The following is a 17,947-nucleotide window of genomic DNA, read 5'->3' on the forward strand; positions in this document are numbered from 1 at the left end:
TATTTCTATGGTACACAAAATGAATGTTAAGCCGCGGGGGTCCACAGCAACCCTGAACAATCACGAAGGGGTCCGTGGAACGAAAAAGGTTGAGAACCGCTGGCCCAAGGTATTTTGTAACGGTCTTTGCAAATTGACAGCTGTGGGTTCTGTTACAGAAATCACGCCATCGTCTGCAAATCGCCTTAACGTGCAAGAATTGTCAAGACATTCATCAATGTCGTTGACATAGAAATTGTATAACAGAAGGCTCAGACATGAGCCCTGGGGTAGACCCTTGTAACTACTTCGTGATGTCGATAAAACGCCATGCGAAAAATGCATGTGCTTTTCGGACAACAAGTTTAGTAAAAAGTTGTTTAAAGTCGTTTAAAGCTGCTGGCGCAGCTTCTCTGAAAGAATGTTGATAGAAACTGAATCAAAAGCCCCCTTTATATCTAAGAACATTGATGCTATCTGCTCTTTGCTAGCATAGGCCATTTGAATTTCAGTTGAGAGCAACGCAAGACAATCGTTCGTCCCTTTGTCTTTGCGAAAGCCAAATTGTGTAACTGGCAGTAAGCCATTTACTTCAACCCAATTGTCGAGGCGGGACAGGATCATTTTCTCGAACAACTTCCGGATACAGGGCAGCATAGCGATCGGTCGATACGAATTGTGGTCGGAGTCTGGTTTTACTGGTTTTTGGATTGCGATGATCTTTACTTGTCTCCAATCGGGTGGGATAATATTATCCTCAAGAAACTTATTAAATAAATTCAACAAACGTCTCTTGGCAGAGTCTGGCAGATTCTTCAACAAGTTGAATTTGATTCTGTCTGGCCCTGGAGCTTTATTGTTACACGACAAGAGAGCAAGTAAGAACTCCAGCATCAAAAAAGGTGTTTTTTCGCGCTATCGTGGGGGGACGCGGCGCGGTAGATCTTATGTACCGGGGCGGAATCAAGACATACCTTCTTGGCGAAATCGAGTATCGAACGGTTTGATATTCCACGCCCTCGTTAGTCCGTCAACGAACCGACGCCAGTAACTACGTTTCTTGGCTTTCATCAAACTCTTCATTCACGTTTCTAACGTCGCTTATTGATAGCTAGCGGGTAGCCCGTCGTCCCGGAAGGTCTTATATGCGGCAGCCTTCTCCGCGTACACGTCTGAGCACTATTTGTCCCACCACGAACTAGGAGAACGTTTTTGTATGTTTTTCACACGGCGCGGGTACTGGCTTAGTCTGAGCTTGATTCGCGCTGTCGAGAATCAAACCAGCCAAAAAGCTGTACTCTTCCTTAGGAGGAAGTTCTTGGGTAGCTTCGATGTTGTCGGATATCGCGGCAGCATAGCTCTTCCGATCGATATTCCGTGTGAGTTCATATGAAAAATTTATTGATTTCAATGGCCTTCATTGAGACTACGATCGGCAGATGGTCGCTGCCGTGGGGATCAGGGATTACCTTCCACGTGCAATTTAACCGCAGCGATGTTGAGCAGAGGGACAAGTCTAAGGCGCTCGGGCGCGCTGGAGGAGCAAGAATCCGTATCATTTCACCCGTGTTTAAAATTGTCAAATTGAAATTATCGCAAAGATCGTGGATTAAGGAAGACCGGTTATCATCATAGAGGCAACCCCATGATTTACCGTGAGAGTTAAAGTCTCCGAAAACATGTCGTGGTGTGGGTATGGATTCTAAGATGTCTTGTACCTGTCGGTGCCCAACCACAGTGTTGCGGGGGAAATATATAAAAGCTATGCAAAGGCCTTTGCCTTTAGTTGTTACTTGGCAAGCGACAACTTCAATACCTGTTATCGAGGGAAAGTTAATTCTGTAGAAGGAATAGCACTTTTTGATCCCCAAAAGCACTCCTCCATAGGGGGTGTCTCGATCCAGGCGAATTATATTAAAGTCGTGGAAGTTGAGATCTATATCAGAAGTTAACCAAGTTTCACATAATACAAATGCATCGCAACTTAAACTATTTATTAAAATTTTGAAGGAATCGATTTGCGGGATGATACTTCTGCAATTCCTCTGTAGAACAGTGATCAAATCCGTGACCTCGTTCGATGAGTTGCAGACTCTCTGCATAGTAAGGACACTTTTCGGCTTTTTTACTGCACGAATCGTCTAGATGATTCTCCCCGCATTTTCCACAGCGGGCCTTATTGCTACAATTGCTTTCCCCGTATGTAGTCGGTGATTTGTACCTTGCCGTGTCATCTCATCATTTCCTGAGCAAGAGGAAAGAAAAGGAGGGAGGAAGTAGAATTGGATGGGAAGAAAAAATAACATCACGAAAACGAACATCAGGTAAATTAAATTTTCAAGTTCGCCTGCAAGTAAGTATAAAGCTCTTTACCACATTGGATAAGAAACTTTAGTATATCTCTAAGATTCAGTCGTCCAAACACGGTTTCGTCTATGTAAAAACGGCCGAAAACTCGAATTCGCAATTGTGCTACTGCTGGGCAATTGCATATCAGCTGATAAGAGGTTTCATAGTCGGATTCACAAAGATTACATGAAAAAAACTCAGCGCGCTGAATAGTTGCCATGTCATAATTGAGTTTGCAGTGGCTGGTTAAAGTCTAGGTATGCATGCCGCAGTGGAGTTTCGAAATATGCAGGATATTTTTTGAAATCACTGGGCACGATTAGAAACGCCCTTGTTTGGCGACACGTTTGTAGATTTCTCCAATAACTACGGTGGTCGGACAAAACCCAAGACCATATTTTTTTCCCTTACTTGTCGACATTGGCAGGGCGGGCTCAGCACCAACGAAGTCAATAACTGCACCTGCCCTTGCCAATTCGTCAGCCCATTCATTTCCAGTGATACTGGAATGTCCGGGTACCCAGACACGATAGTGTTGACAATGCTTAGTTATTCGATTTGGGTTCGGCACGTGATCATCAGCTTGGACTGTGATTTGTCTGAGCTAAGGGCCTTGATTGCAGCCTGACTATCGGAGCATAAGTTCATAACTTTGCCGGACAAGCTCTGCTGAAGGGCCGATTGTACCCCGCACATAATCGCGAATATTTCTGCTTGTAATACAGTACAGTATCTACCTAGCGAGTGAGATTGTTCCAATCTTATTTCACGACTGTAGACACCAGCACCAACACGTCCTTCCATCAGAAAACCGTCAGTGTAACAGACCACTTGCGTTTGTTGTTGTCTCTTCATATAGTCAGACAACCACTCCTCTCGAGAGGGAATCTTCACATGGAATATCCTGTAAGAAAAACTACATGTGAGTGTAATATTGCATGGAGCAAGAATATCTTCACCCCATGTAACCATTTGTGACCACAATCTGTATGCACATGATAGCGCTTCTTGTTTGGGGTGTATGTGTAATGGTTTGATATTTAGAAGTGCCTCAAGAGCAGCAGTCGGAGTTGTGATGAAAGCACCACTCAACGCCATGAGCGCCATTCTTTGCAGATGGTTTAGCTTTGACTGGATTGTCATCACCTCTCCCCTCTGCCACCACACAAGGCATCCGTATGACAGCATTGACAGTATTTAGGTTTGAGACCCCAGGTCTTTCCAAAAGTTCGACGAGTTCCGACGGTGGCGACGGTCCTGAGGTCGACCGGTTACGCAGTGAGGGTTGAATAGTGTGCTGACTCCACGTACACAGGGGAGCCAAGGGGCCAACGGGCCAAAGGACAACTATAAGCCAAAGACAGATACACTAATTCTGCCGGAGCTCAAGCGCAGCGTAGAACCGAGCACTCAATTAACAACACCAACAAGCAGCTTCACGTTGGTTAAAAATCCTGCGAGGGTGGCTGTGAAAGGATGTGAGTCACGTTTCGGCATCTCCGGATCGGTTCGCGTTTCGACGGGTTCCAACGTTGGCGACCGGTTACGCAACGAGGGTTGGATAGCGTGCTGACTCAACGAGAAAAGCAAAAACTCATAAAATATGGATACAGCAATCACTACTCTAAGGTAGAATTTTCATAAAATTTTACCAACTTTTGGGATTTTGTTCGAATATTTTCCAATCTTTACTGTATGACAATATAAATTCGAAATTCAATTTTGTATATTGGCTCTGTGTATGTCAAAATAGTTTGTTTCTAACAACGGTAAACTCGTAGACAAATCATTCAAATTACAGTATTCAATGGTCACATTAATTTGTAATTTTGTTTATTGGGGGCTTTCGCCCGGTCACATTAAATGAAATAAACATTTGATAACATTCACCAGAATGAAATATTTAAACGGATAGGAAAGAACGAAAAATTTGTTCAGACAATAATAACAAAACTGCATCCCAAAAATCCGCCAATAGGTGAACTCAATTTCTTCCATTCAATGCTCTGAATACAATGTAGGAGTAGATTGATTTTTTTAAATACACCCGCATAAATAAAAAAAACAGCAATTAACACAACCGAAGATTTTCGAAATACTTATGCAAGTGGTCGTGACTGTGGCGTGTCTCAGAGGGCAACAGCCAACCCATACTCCAGATTCCATCGATGCTAGTAAACAGATAAATTCTAAGAAGAAGAGCACACGTTTATACTGATGTGAATCCATCAAAACCGCTGTAATCTGCCTGCTACAGGGCGCGATGTAAGCGGTTCTCGCGTATGCTTCACGAAATCGATTCGGATATTTTAGCACCCGGCGCGAGAGAGCCGATCAGCTGCACGCTCATGGTCTGTCGATTAAACTATCAAAAAATGGTCCAGTTGGAATAAGGTATAAAAGCGAGATCGTCCTGACCGCCCGGTCTGCAGTTTTTCCAATTCCGAGCGGCAACGCGGTTATATTGCGCTCGGTTTTCGTTAGTGAATATTCTCCGAATTTTGTGCACAAAAAACATCGTACCGATAATCTGCATCGAAGCAGATTGCCCCGGCTGTGATAGGAAAAGATCATGTGATATCGATAAAATATGCAACGATAGTGGCTTTGGCAAACACTGATCGGCGGTTGAGTGGAACAAAAACATTGATCCTAATCTAATTATCGTTTAATCTGGCACAATGGTACACAATCGGTTTACCGTACAGACAATGCTACCGGTGAATGGTCACGGTCGGAAAAGTCCAGTTCCAACCACATTCCGGCAGCTCGATGATTCGGTTCGGGTGACCGTAACCGAGCTAAATAACCACAATAGCAACGATGGCATCGATTCACCTGCCCATCGACGTGTCAGCATAATGGGAATAACGAGGTAAACTATGTTGGTTTTTTGGAATAGTGCACAGGCGATGATAATGATTGTGGTGATGATGATGCCGCATGGTGATTTGTAGATATGCTAGAAAGTATTATGTATGTGATTATATGTGTGTCTGTTATACTATGATATTAGCGACCTATTGTGTTACTCAGCGGAAAACGAAGTGATAGATAGCACTACGCTAATCAACCAAACAATTAGTATGTGAATTTACATCGTCTTATTTTTCGCACGACGACATAAAAAACGCCATCTTATAGTGAATATTCGATTTCAGGGATCCACTTCCGCGGCTGGATCACTACCGAACATCAACGCGAAAAAACAAACGACCATCGATAGGTGAATTACGGGGAGACAGCGATGCAGCCGACGAAAAACAGGTAAAGTCTGAAATGTCAGCATGGAACACATACCTAATATTTAAAATGCATTGTAGTAGGATGCTTTTTTTATGACAAAGAACATATCAGTGTATTTTAAATACTTATCACAATTGATAAAAATGATTTAACCATATATTATTTTATTCACTTTGATGCAGGATTTATTTTGGGAAATGTGCGGATTCTATCCCGAAATTTCCCTAGCTGATTTTTAAACGCATCATTAGAGTTAAACCATCCAAACAAAAAACACTTCCTCTTTAGAAGGTAACGCTAAAGGTAAAGGGTGGTACATTTGTAGCCCAGTGCAACGTTCTAGGGTTAATAACGTTCTGTCTGTGTATTAGGCCATTCAATAGAAAACGTTTTCAAATAGCTATCAAATAGCTGACTATCACCGTTTATTTGAGCGCTAATAGTTACAAGAAATATACGTAGAACTGAATTTATTGCAATTGTTCTGATTGGATTCCACTGGAGCAATGCTGCCAGAGACATTTTCAGTTATCGGTGAAAAATTATATTTTGATATGTCTTCGTTGCCTTCAAATATTTTTAAGACTGATAAATCTTATCAATTTCGACCGCTTTCGACTACCTTTTCTGCCCATTGAAACTATTGAAAATTTTGCAGGAGATGTGTATTAAGGATTGGTATGTAAAAATTCAGCATCTTCTAACACTGCTAGAGAAGCATTTATCTTGATCAAAACAAGTTTTTCGTGTTTCTTTACTATAACACTTTTAAGAAAAAAAGTTTTGGGATCCTATATATGCGCGAGAAAATTATAGGGCATGAAGTGGTTAATTTTACCCATATTATTCATATTTATCTTATTTTTTTGCATTTATTCATATTAGTTTTTCTATTTACTTTAATCATTTTATTAAATTGTTAGTTTTTGTTGTTCGGTTGTCTGCACACTTTTGTTTGTGGCTCACAACATTACTCCAATTGTTCAATATATGGGAATATGCATACCAATGGAAAGCTAGAGGCATTAGCTAATAACTGTTGAAAGAATTTAATTTATTCTGTCAACATGAAAAAATTTATTAACAATTTCGTAAAATGATAATTTTTTACCATTTTGAAAAATGTGGTCGGTTGTCGGAACCCTAAGAAAATTTACGAAAAATGGAAAAAAATTTGAATGAAAATCATCGAAGGTTCAAAGGGAAAAAGAAATTCATTTCAACAACCATCAAAGGCATTTTTAACATCATTCTTCATCAGAACCACAATCTGTGTATGTGAAAAACTGCTGCGAATATTACGCACTGCTAATGCACTGACTGATCGCATTCACTACAATTGAGTGAGCTTCAGGCAGCCCATTTTTTACCAATGCTTCAGACAAATCAGATAGAAGCCAAAGAGGGAGGTTTCTGCAGGGTAACCCCGTTACACCCCCACCTACTTTTTTGGTCGTGACAATCTGGTATATACAGGACAACCCTGCGGTGAAAACACGACCAGGTGGGTTTTTTTATGTAAATGTAAAACGCTAAACCGGAAGTCGCCTTCCTGGGTTTCAGAATGGTGTCAAAGATCGATCGCTGGTATCTATTCGTAAAACCCGTACCAAAAATACCCGTATTGATTAGGTTATCGAGACCTCTGCATTTGCCACAAAAAATGGGGTGCCGACAACCGACCATGTTTGGATGCCGACAACCGATTTTAGTAACCTTTTTGAAAACTGAACAAAAAAATGTGGCTAACTTTTCAGTACCATTCAATGTTGAATCACAAAATGGAATTCACATCGTAAATATTCAATGCGCATTCTTTTGCGATCGATTTAGTTCTTTCTCTAACTCTAAGCAAATCATCAAAAAAACCTTTAAGTAGAGTGTCACTTGTTCAAAAATGATATTGGTTGTAGAACAGATGATTTGAGTCCGTTTGCTTCTGCAATGGGTACAAAAAGATCGCGCTAATATAACACATAAATGATATTTATCTGAATGTCCATATCTACTTTCTGTCAAAATTACGTAGGGGTGCCGACAACCGACTAGTGCCGGCAACCGACTACTTTCCCCTACTTAGCCATATATCGCCTGCTTAAATATATGTATTGATAAATAGCATCTTTGACAAAGATACTCCAAATTAACTATTATATAAGACAGATACCTGACACATAGGATCATTTAATGGCATTTCGATGCCAATAAAATACATTTTAGCTAAACATCCTCAGTCATCTAGTTGTATTGCGGCATCTATCCCAGTTGTAGAGGAGAGATGCCAAACAATGACACTTTCCTTTGAAATTATAAATGACCACGTTCGTGCTCAGAATGCCTTTTAAAAGGTCCAAATTATTCACGTGATAGGTGGTTTAAAAAGAAATCGCGCAATTTTAGAAAAACGAAATTTTTAAGCGGTACTGAAAATTTTCAGTACTCCGCGATGCAACTGAATGCACATAACACTAGTTTACAAATTTTGGGATGATTGCATGAAGTTTAGAAAAAAAAGTGTTTTCTTAGTCAATTTTGGGTCACTGAACATGAAAATCATATTCATTTTTCTTTTCAAAGAATCGTTTTTGAGATTTTTTCAAAAACGTGTTTTTGAGCACTTTTGCAGTTATTGGTCAATATCTCAGTGTAATATGTGCCCATGCCAAAATATATAATATGTTTGGAATAAATATCAACAACTTAGAATAAATAGCAACCAAAGTCAAAAAAAGTTATTTTTTTGTAAAACTACTCGTTTTTCGTTGATTTTTCATAAAAAAATAATTCAGCTAAAAAAATCTTTTAAAATCTTATTCGACAGACAAACTACTCGCGTAAATTTTAAGCCTAAGATCACGAAAATCCGATAAGAACTGTTGATGTTATTAAGCACCGAGTGAAAATTGTTCTGTTTTTCACATATCTCTTTTGGTCTTAAATAAGATTACGCTACTTTACAAGACAAATTAAGTTGCGAGAAAAAGTGTTTTCTAGATTAATTTTGGGTCCCTATGAGTATGAACTCTAAAATCATACTCAATTTCTCTTTCAAAGAAGTTTTTTTCAAGGAACGTTTTTTTTGCGTATTTCGTATTATTTTTAATTTTTTTATTACAGAAAAAATAATGTTTCACATTTTGAGAATCTAATGTGACAGATTTTACAAATTTTACGGTAATCGCGATAAGCTAAGAAGAAAGGTGCTTTCTAAGTCTGGGTCGCTGAATACGAAAACAAAGGCCATTTTTTTCAAAGAAGCATTTTCGAGATTTCTTTGGAAGGTCTGTTTTTGTGTATCTTTTTTAGTTATTTGTCAATATCTCGTTCAAAAAGGATCCGACCGAAACAATCAACTCATAGCTCGAAAGGTATTAATATGCCCTTTCCGAAAATGTGTAATATGCATATATGAAATGTACATTTGTTATGATAACAAGCGACCAAAGTAAAAATAGTCAAATTTTGCATATTTCTAGTGAATTTTCTATATCAAGTGAAGGAAAGAAGAAAATTCTTTTTGTTTCTGAGGTGATGGATAATCTTCTTACATAATTTTTTAGCCAATAGTCACAAAAAATCAGATGAAAAATTTAGATGGTATGAAGCACTGAGAGAAAATTGTAACTTTGTATATTTCGCAAAATCATATTTTCGGCAGAAATAATCTTCTACACTTGATAGTTATCGTTTGTGTTCAGTACAGTCTTCTCGAGCTTGCATCCAGCAATAGTGTCCCCGTCCCAAAAACCCTGATATCACATTTCATTAACTACTGGACCCCAATGGAATTTTACTTATGTAAAAATTACACACAGATTTCTCGTGGTTTTGCAACAAGATGCTCACAAATGAGTGTATCATTACACTTGCCACCCTGTACAGCGTTTTACAACTGCGGCATTTGGTTCGTTTCGGATTTCTTTCATTGTACAACTTTTTAAAAATGTACAAATATTCGTTGGGAAAGTTTTGTTTTGTCTATGGTAAGTACATATTTAACAATCGTTCCACAATCTGGTTGGTGAAAGATCAGGACATTGCCGCAATTGAAAAGCGATATGAGAGCTTCTGGGACGAAGGCATGATGGGTAACTATTGCTGGATACAAATTCGAGAAGACTATATCCAACGCAAACCAAAAAAAAAAAAAAAAAACAATGCATTCAAGGGGAAAAGGATTTTTTCGGCCAGAATTGTGATTGTGTGAATAGCACAAAGGTATATTGATAGATAATAAAAGAAAGATTTCTTTTTAATTTCATAAAGTGGTAGGTATTTATACAACTGTTTAGATACACATTTCGTCAACGTCTTGCTATTACAAAGCCTTGGTAGTACAATCCCGTAGAGGATGCTTCGCAGCCGATTCTTAGTTTACAGAACATTATTTGGCTAGTGATACGATTCCACTGAGACTCCTTCCCGATAGGGGCTCGAATATTTGACGACTGGCTTATGAGACCAGTGCTACACCCTCTGAACCACCGCACCATGGCAGGGTCTGCTGAAATTACAAAATTTTAATTTCGCTCAATGCGCCATAACATCAACATTTTCCATCTGATGTTATTGATATTAGGCTGAAAATTAACGTTAATATATTGTCTGCCATCTTAAATTCTAAAAAGTCGGGAAAAAAATTGTTTTGCTGTAAAAAAAATCAAATAAAAATGAATAACTTTTAAAAATGGTCAAAAATTCACTTTTTTTAACTTGGGTAGCCTGTAACACTTAAAAGTTTACATATGATCGACACATATTTCCATAAAGTTTCCATAAAGAGCCAAATATTTGCATAGCTTTTCGGAGTAAAGATCTTGGAGTTTGAGATTTTGGCGGGTTAGGATTGCGTTCGAGTTTTTAAAAAGTCCAAATTCTTGCGGGTTCCAATGCTTAAAATTAACCCTTGGTTACATCACTTCCGTTTTATAACGTAGCTACACCACTAGGTTAGGTCACCCGCCGTGTTTTGTCGTATAGATATAAATTATGTTGTAACCTTTGGAAACATATTTTTATTTGATTTCAGATAAATTTTGAAGATTCAAATATTTCCATTGTTAAGGTAGTTTATATAAGGGAACATGATAATATTTTCTAAGCAATGGACTGCCTATGATCGCAAGTTAGTCCCATAGAAAACGGGATATATATGCGATCATGTGGAGATGTTTTCAAAATTTGACATTTTGATTTCAAATGGCTATTATTAATGCAAAAACGATTTTAATCCACCTAGCAGTGTGGCATACTTCATGGGACAGTGGCAGCGTTCAGAGAAACAATCACATCAGCATGGGACAATTTAAACGCGATAAAGCTCAAAGGCCAACCAAATCAATCATTAACCCTCCGGAAGTCGGGGAACTGGCTCACTAAACGAACACCCGCAGCTGCTCTAAGACGATTTCGCAAGATTTTCAGAGCAGCGTGCACTCAGTGCACTAGCGCGACTGCTGCCGGAAGGTTAAGCGAAAAAATAGCCTATAAAATAGACGGATAAACGAATTAGCGAGGAAAGTAGTCGGTTGCCGACAGACTCGTGTGTTGTGGTTTACAACTGTATATTTTTTGAACAAGTGAAAACCAACTTAAATTTTTTTTTGATCATTTGCTTAGTGTTATAGAAAGAAATAAATCGATCGAAAAAGTATATGCGTACAATATGTATGAAGTGAATTCTATTCTGTGATCCAAAAATTGAAGATCACTGAAATGTTCGCCACATTTTTTTCAGTTTTCAAAAAGATGACTAAAATCGGTTGTTGTGGCAAATGCTGAGTTCTCTATAACCAAATCAATATGGGTATTTTTGGAACGGGTTTTACGGTGTGTATACACCAGATTGTCACGACCAGGAGAAAACTTTGTTGAAAGCTGCAAAGCAATCCGTCTTAAATAGGAAAAAATAATGATTTTTTTTAACGAAGTGGTATTTGAGTTTGTTTGGCACGAACTTATTTTTTATGCCAAAAATGTTTGGATGTAGCTAAATAGTATGTATCTGGGAGGGAGAAACAGACACTACGCACGAAGTGTAAATAATAGCACTTATCAAGAAGCAAGAAAACTTTCGACAGCCAAAATCAATCAAGGTGGGCGACGCATAGATGAGCAAATTTCTTTTTGCGTGTCATTGATGCAAGCGTGTTACCGGCACATGACTTCAATCGTGTGATGGAAAGGAGCTTGGGACAGTATAAAATCAGTGAAAGTTTTTTTCTCCTTTACATTAATTTGAAGATAAAGTCAGACGACAGTTTGCTTCCAGTACTCGAGTGAAAAGGGACAAATTTCGGACCGTGTGGCTAATCTTCTATTTTTAAAATAGGATTTTTGTGCCGTTCTTCTCCTTCATTCTACCACGGTTTCCTAAAAAATTTCTTACACTGATTATTAAAAACCGATACAACATTAAATTTAATCTGAAAAATAGAATTTATTTTATAAAAATTTAACTAACAGAATCCTTGAATAAGGAAACTCGTCGGTAGAGGCATGTTTATCTGATTTGTGATATGTTGACCAATGCATAGGTATTTGATAGGTAGATAGGTACGGCTGCAGCCTTGGAACGTAAATATCCACATAATGAAATAACCGAAAAAACGTTTGATATAACATGTTTTCGTTTTTATATTTGCCCTTTATTTACTACTGAAAAATATTGTCAACCTAAATAAAGTACAGAAAACTGTTTCCACCTTTCTTTTTACATCATCCAACAATTTTAACCGTCGAACTGTCAAATTTAGCCAAGGTTATTTTGCAAATAACTTTCGAAGTGTAAGATTTTAACTAATAGATGGAAATGGAATTTTTTCATGATTCGGATCATCAGATTAAGCTGCATGAGCACCCGAACATTAAAAATATTAAGTAGATGTCAAACTTCATGTCGAAGTAACTTGCCAATTTTTTTCGAAACTTTGTTTATATTTATTAGCATGCAAATAAGCCTACGTTGATGATTTTCATTTTCTCAGTATACTCTCAAAAGAAACTTTAAACTGGAGAACCGTCAAATCTGACTAGCAAGGCGTCACTCATTCTAAAATTGTTAAATAAATCACAAATTTTTAAAACTTTCTTCGCACGATTTACACCATTATTATTTGTCTTTACTATAGATATGAAAATAGCTTTTATCACATGTTTTAAATAGAAAGATGATATAAATTATTTTAAACCAAAAAGTATTTTTGAATTACCAAAAAACGTGCACGTCACAGCATATTTTTTTATTCTATATTCCCATTTCTTGGAGTAGAGAACATTTACAGCGTCGTCTCATTTCCATAACTGGTTTCAATAACAAGCATAAAATATATTTTAGGCGTAGTTCATTGAGCTTGTAGGCGACGATACAGATAAATTACATAATTCAAACACCATAAAGACTTATTAAGATTTATAAAGATTCAAGTGAAAAAGACGCTTTTGTTGAATCCCCCTACAGTTGTTTTTTATAGTGACCATTTCCTCTTTATGTTCATAAACTGTCGTTCTGTCTGGTATTTTGATTAATTCATTAAAATGCAAATATTATTTGAAATTTTCATATAAAATTAGCGTTTATTTTACATTATAGCAAGATCGTAATATTGTCTTAAAACGATGCTCGAAACTTTTGAACGCAGAATTTAGATTCATCATTGAATACATAGAAATACAATTTATTTGATAATGGCAGCACGGATTACCGAAAAATTCATGTGGCTAATTTGAAAATGGCATTAAATCACAGAAAATTTTTAATAATATTTACTGCTACACCCAATCTAGACAAAAAATCAAGGAAACTCATCGTTCGGAAACATTTTCAAGCAAGCATATGATAACAATACTCTCATTTCCTCGATGAACACTTTTTTGTGGCTCGGAGTGACAGTTTCGTTCTGGCTGGCTATGACATTCACATTTATTGAGTCTGTTTCTCCCTCCCAGGTATGTATGTTCCGAAAATTTGGATGCATAAAATATTAGTTCCTAATTTCATCAAATAGAGGACGCCACCACTAACTTTTCGACAAAGATAGATGGGCCGTTGACTTCTTCAGACGAATTACTCAATAAAGCATATTATGCAACTTTGTGGAAGACACCAAATTTCTATCTCACCGCATTGAAAATATAATATTGGCGCGAATAGTCTTCTTAGTCATGAAAACATTAATGTATACAATGCCACCTAGAGGTGAAAACACGATCAGATTGGCTTTCTCTATGTAAATTATCAAATAATCTCACGCAAACTACAACATACAACATACAAACCTAATTCTGGCTAAGATGGAAGCATCATCACTAGCACCTGATTAAGTAGAACCGTTTATACGTTTTATACGTTGTTCTTTAACGATGAAAAAATCATTAGCGAGAAAGCACTGCCTTGTGCAGTGGTTTTCATCCATTTTCGTTCCATGTACTCCTTATTGATCCCCATGATGTACCCCCTGTAAGTCTAGTCATCTCAATTCCTTACAATCTTACATACTGAAACAATATATAAAGACAAATATTCGAGGGAAATGCTAGGATAACAAGGTAAAATTTGTCCCGCATAATTCACCCTCTACAATAGTCTAATTAACTCCTGGGTCTGGGTAATTCTCAACCTAAGATCCGCGAACCCCTAGGAAGCCGTGAAGTATATTTTCGGAGCGCATAGTCTTGTTTCCTAACAAACGGAAAATAATATATTAATAGCATATAAAATCAATGTTCATCCGTGGGGGCCCGCAGCAACCCAGGGCGATTTCCAAGGGTCCATGCTACGAAAAAGGTTGAGAACCGCTGATCTAAACAATTGGGATGAAAAGTGGCAAGACCATAATCAGGTTTACTACTGTCCATCAAAAAATTATAATAAAACCAAATAAAACACGGGTTTAATGAAATATTATGGTGGGATTATGGGATCTTTTTGACATGTTTAATAAAAAAAACACAACAACAAAGAGGGAAAGTACATTTATACTGCTGAGCCATGTCACGTTGATGTTATAACACTGACTAAATGTTCACGACACCAGACAGTAAACGTTGAATGACCATACAGACCACAAACAACCTTCATTTTTCTTCAATTTTGATGAAAAAGAAGTGAATCGACTGATCATCTCTCACTGATGCAGCGCAAGAGAGTGCAAAGTAATGACAGAGCTATTGGGAAGCGCTAACTTTTGTCGATATTAGAGTGGTAATCGAAAAATCAGTTCATACTGGCAGTATGTGGTGATTAATTATCTTTCTTCGTATAGCGTCTTGAATCTACTTTTATTCTATTCCTATTATCACACGACCCTGTTCGGAGCTGTTGGTTAGAGCTATGCCATCTATGGTTATCGCATTGTCTCAAATAGGGAGTAAAAATAATGGCACTAAATTGGTGCGCCCAAAAACGAGAATCTCATAATTTTCAGGACACTTTTGAAAATAGAATGTTTCGAACGAAACAAAGATATTGATGCCAATTTATACGCATACTATCGATTGTGGAGCGAGTAATAAACAAAATAGTTTGACACCTTCTATGATAACGTCAAAATAGGCCAAATCCCCTATGCATTTCTTTCCATTTGTGGTAAATATTACACATTCGAAACCGCTGCTGGTCAATACTAGTTAATTGTTATTAATAACTGACTTTTATAACCGTATTCGTAAGGTAAATAAAAAACGGTCAATTTCGACGACTATCATTGATGATGCCAAAGAATAAAATACACGTGAAGAGCTAACCCGACTGTTGCTAATGCATTTGAATGAAAGCTGAACCTTAATGAGCCGCTGCTTCTGTGTGCCCGGTCAGTTTGGCGATGAACTGCCCTCGGAACGTGACGATCGATTATTGTAGGTTTGTTCCAGTACTAACTTCTCGCTCCCAGAATCTCTTGAGTAAAGAAAAGCAGAAAAAAGTCACTCCTGTTTACTCCGGTTCGGTACCAGAGGAAGCAAACAGAAAAGTGTGACTTAGACAGAAGTGGCTGTATACCAGTTTGCTCCGGACTACTTCCAGTTTCTCCGTGTACTGGAACAAACCTTTTGTTACAAAACGTTTGGGTGGCAGTAACTACATCATCTTTATCTAGAACATAACACACAAATGCACCGGATCTTTTAAAAGTGTTATATATGTATGATTTGGGCACACCCTGGACTGGCGGTCCAGAGATTAAGGGGAGCGTCTGGTGTAAAGTGCTCAAAACGAAAGTTATTTTGTTTTACGATTTTGAAAGCAAGGCAACAATGGATCTTTTGTTAGGATCACTTTATACATTCATTGTGTATGAAAAAAATACGCAGAGCCACACATACGAGTGTTCCAAGAGTAGACCATTTCCACGTTGAGGACACATACGAGCGTTCCAAGAGTAGACCATTTCCACGTTGAGGAGCACCGCAGCGAACACGATAACTTTCGATAAAATTGTCTGATTCGGAAAATTCAATAAGTTTTGTAAAGCTTAGACTTGTAGTTAGTCGATGAACCACAAAAAATAGAAAAAAGATCGACGTTCGGAAAATGGCTTCATGAAAACCGAAAAATCTTATATTTTACTGTAAAATTCATTCATTTTCTTTAAAATAATAGTGACAAAAATTTTGTTATTCAGTTTTCTGTGGTTCATCGACAGGCTACACATATTGGGTATCATCATAAAAAAATCAATTTTTGAGTTATCGTGTTCGCCAATTTGAAAACGCTGATTCGGGAAAAACGCTATTAAAGGGTGTCCCACATCAATTTGCATCACGGAAAAAATGGTGCAGAAAATGACCCATTGGGTATTTTCTCTTGAAAATTTGGGTAGAAGTAGTTTAGAGTGTGTTGTTTATACTGTATTTTTATCGCTGTCAGTTTTGTGAAAATTGTCGCCGAAAGACAAAAGAAGTTCAGCATGGCCACCAAGATTACAGGAGACCTTTCTAGAGGTTCGATACTAACGATACTCTACTCTCACGGTTTCAAAAAATCGATTTTTTTTTCTTTGTTTAATTTCAATCTATATGTATCTGAGAATAGGCCACAGAAAGGATTTGGTAAAAATCATATTCTTTGGCATGTTTCTGGGAACTGAAAGATACCCATCTCCGGCCGATTCTGAGATACTAAGCGCGGCGGCACCACGATGGCGCTTGTCTATGGAAAAATCATTGTTTAAAGAATTTACCGGTCCATTCTTTACGGTTTATGTAGGGTAAACAGGTCTAATATGCCCCCCTTAAGCAAAAATAGCTATATTTCATTATTCGACACTATGATCTCCGCACCAACTACTCTAATTTATTGTTATATTAGTTAGAAATTTGTACCCGTTTCATTTTTTATTAAAAACTATAAGGGGCAGCCCTATGGGATTGCACGAACTGTAGACGTAGGACTATACTACTTAATGTAAAATATATATTTTCTTAGTACATTTATAGCGGTAAGCTTGAATCTAGTTTGTACCGCCACACGGTACTATCTTTGATTTTAGGCTTGAGTTTAGTCCGGTCTAAGATGTTAGTACCTGTCATTGCAGAAATGGCTGCAGCCTGAGGCCAAATGAAAACAGTGTAAAAGGCCGATATGTTCCTCTTGCATACATCTCAATAATTTGAATCCACTGCGCATACTTTGTTATTTTCAATTCTCTCTTCATCACTCTTCTGAATAAATATGGCTCTCTTTGCTCACAAGATGACAATAAATAAGCCAGTTTTATCAGGTAGGAAAGACAAGCACCGTCATTTTCGATTTCCTCGTTCTTTCCTTGTCTCTACACGCCTGATTCCAATTGCACATCAAAGGGTTGCAGTAGAGCACGTTTGTGTAAATCGAATTGCATATTCCGACCAAAGTTGTTTTTGCGAATTATTATTTTTATTTAAGCCTCGCTGAAAAAACGTGTACAATTTTAATTTGATGATCTAACCTTTATTTATAATTGATATTTATTCCAAACTTGTGAAAATTTGCTTGAAACTAATATAAATATTCCTCCCCACGTCGACAGGTATCGTATTCAATTAGAATGACATTCACAGTTCATTTTGAATTCAATTTGTATTCAAACTGAATGAAAATATGCATATGTATTTTCATTCAGTTTTTATTTTCTTTTGTGCATTGAATATTATGTCACTACAAAATGCTGTACATCATCGGCCAACTTTCAACTATCCAACATGTTAAAGCTCTAAGTTCAGAAACATATCGGCTATAAGTTGACAAAATTGTTCTCACACGCTATGGAACAAGACATATGACGAAGAAAAGCTATTTTACTGCAAGAAAATATCGGAATGAAAAATAATTCGCCATGTTGTCTAATTTACTCATTTTCTTTAACTTGAATTTGTTATTTATTTTTTAACATTGTCG

At 37.4% G+C, this 17,947-nt stretch overlaps 1 protein-coding gene across 1 annotated transcript in view; it reads left to right on the forward strand.

Annotated features, from left to right (window-relative positions):
- The first annotated feature begins 4,772 nt into the window (after positions 1–4,772).
- Positions 4,773–17,947, forward strand: part of LOC131696086 (bumetanide-sensitive sodium-(potassium)-chloride cotransporter-like) — a 37,399-nt gene continuing 24,224 nt past the window's right edge. Inside the window, exons 1-2 of the mRNA XM_058984619.1 lie at positions 4,773–5,203; positions 5,490–5,595. Of these exons, the coding sequence (XP_058840602.1) occupies positions 5,010–5,203; positions 5,490–5,595 (300 nt within the window). The 5' untranslated portion in view covers positions 4,773–5,009. The remainder of the gene's footprint in view (positions 5,204–5,489; positions 5,596–17,947) is intronic.

Source organism: Topomyia yanbarensis, unplaced genomic scaffold (assembly GCF_030247195.1).
Source record: "Topomyia yanbarensis strain Yona2022 unplaced genomic scaffold, ASM3024719v1 HiC_scaffold_7, whole genome shotgun sequence".
In the NCBI taxonomy this organism is placed as follows: Eukaryota; Metazoa; Arthropoda; class Insecta; order Diptera; family Culicidae; genus Topomyia; species Topomyia yanbarensis.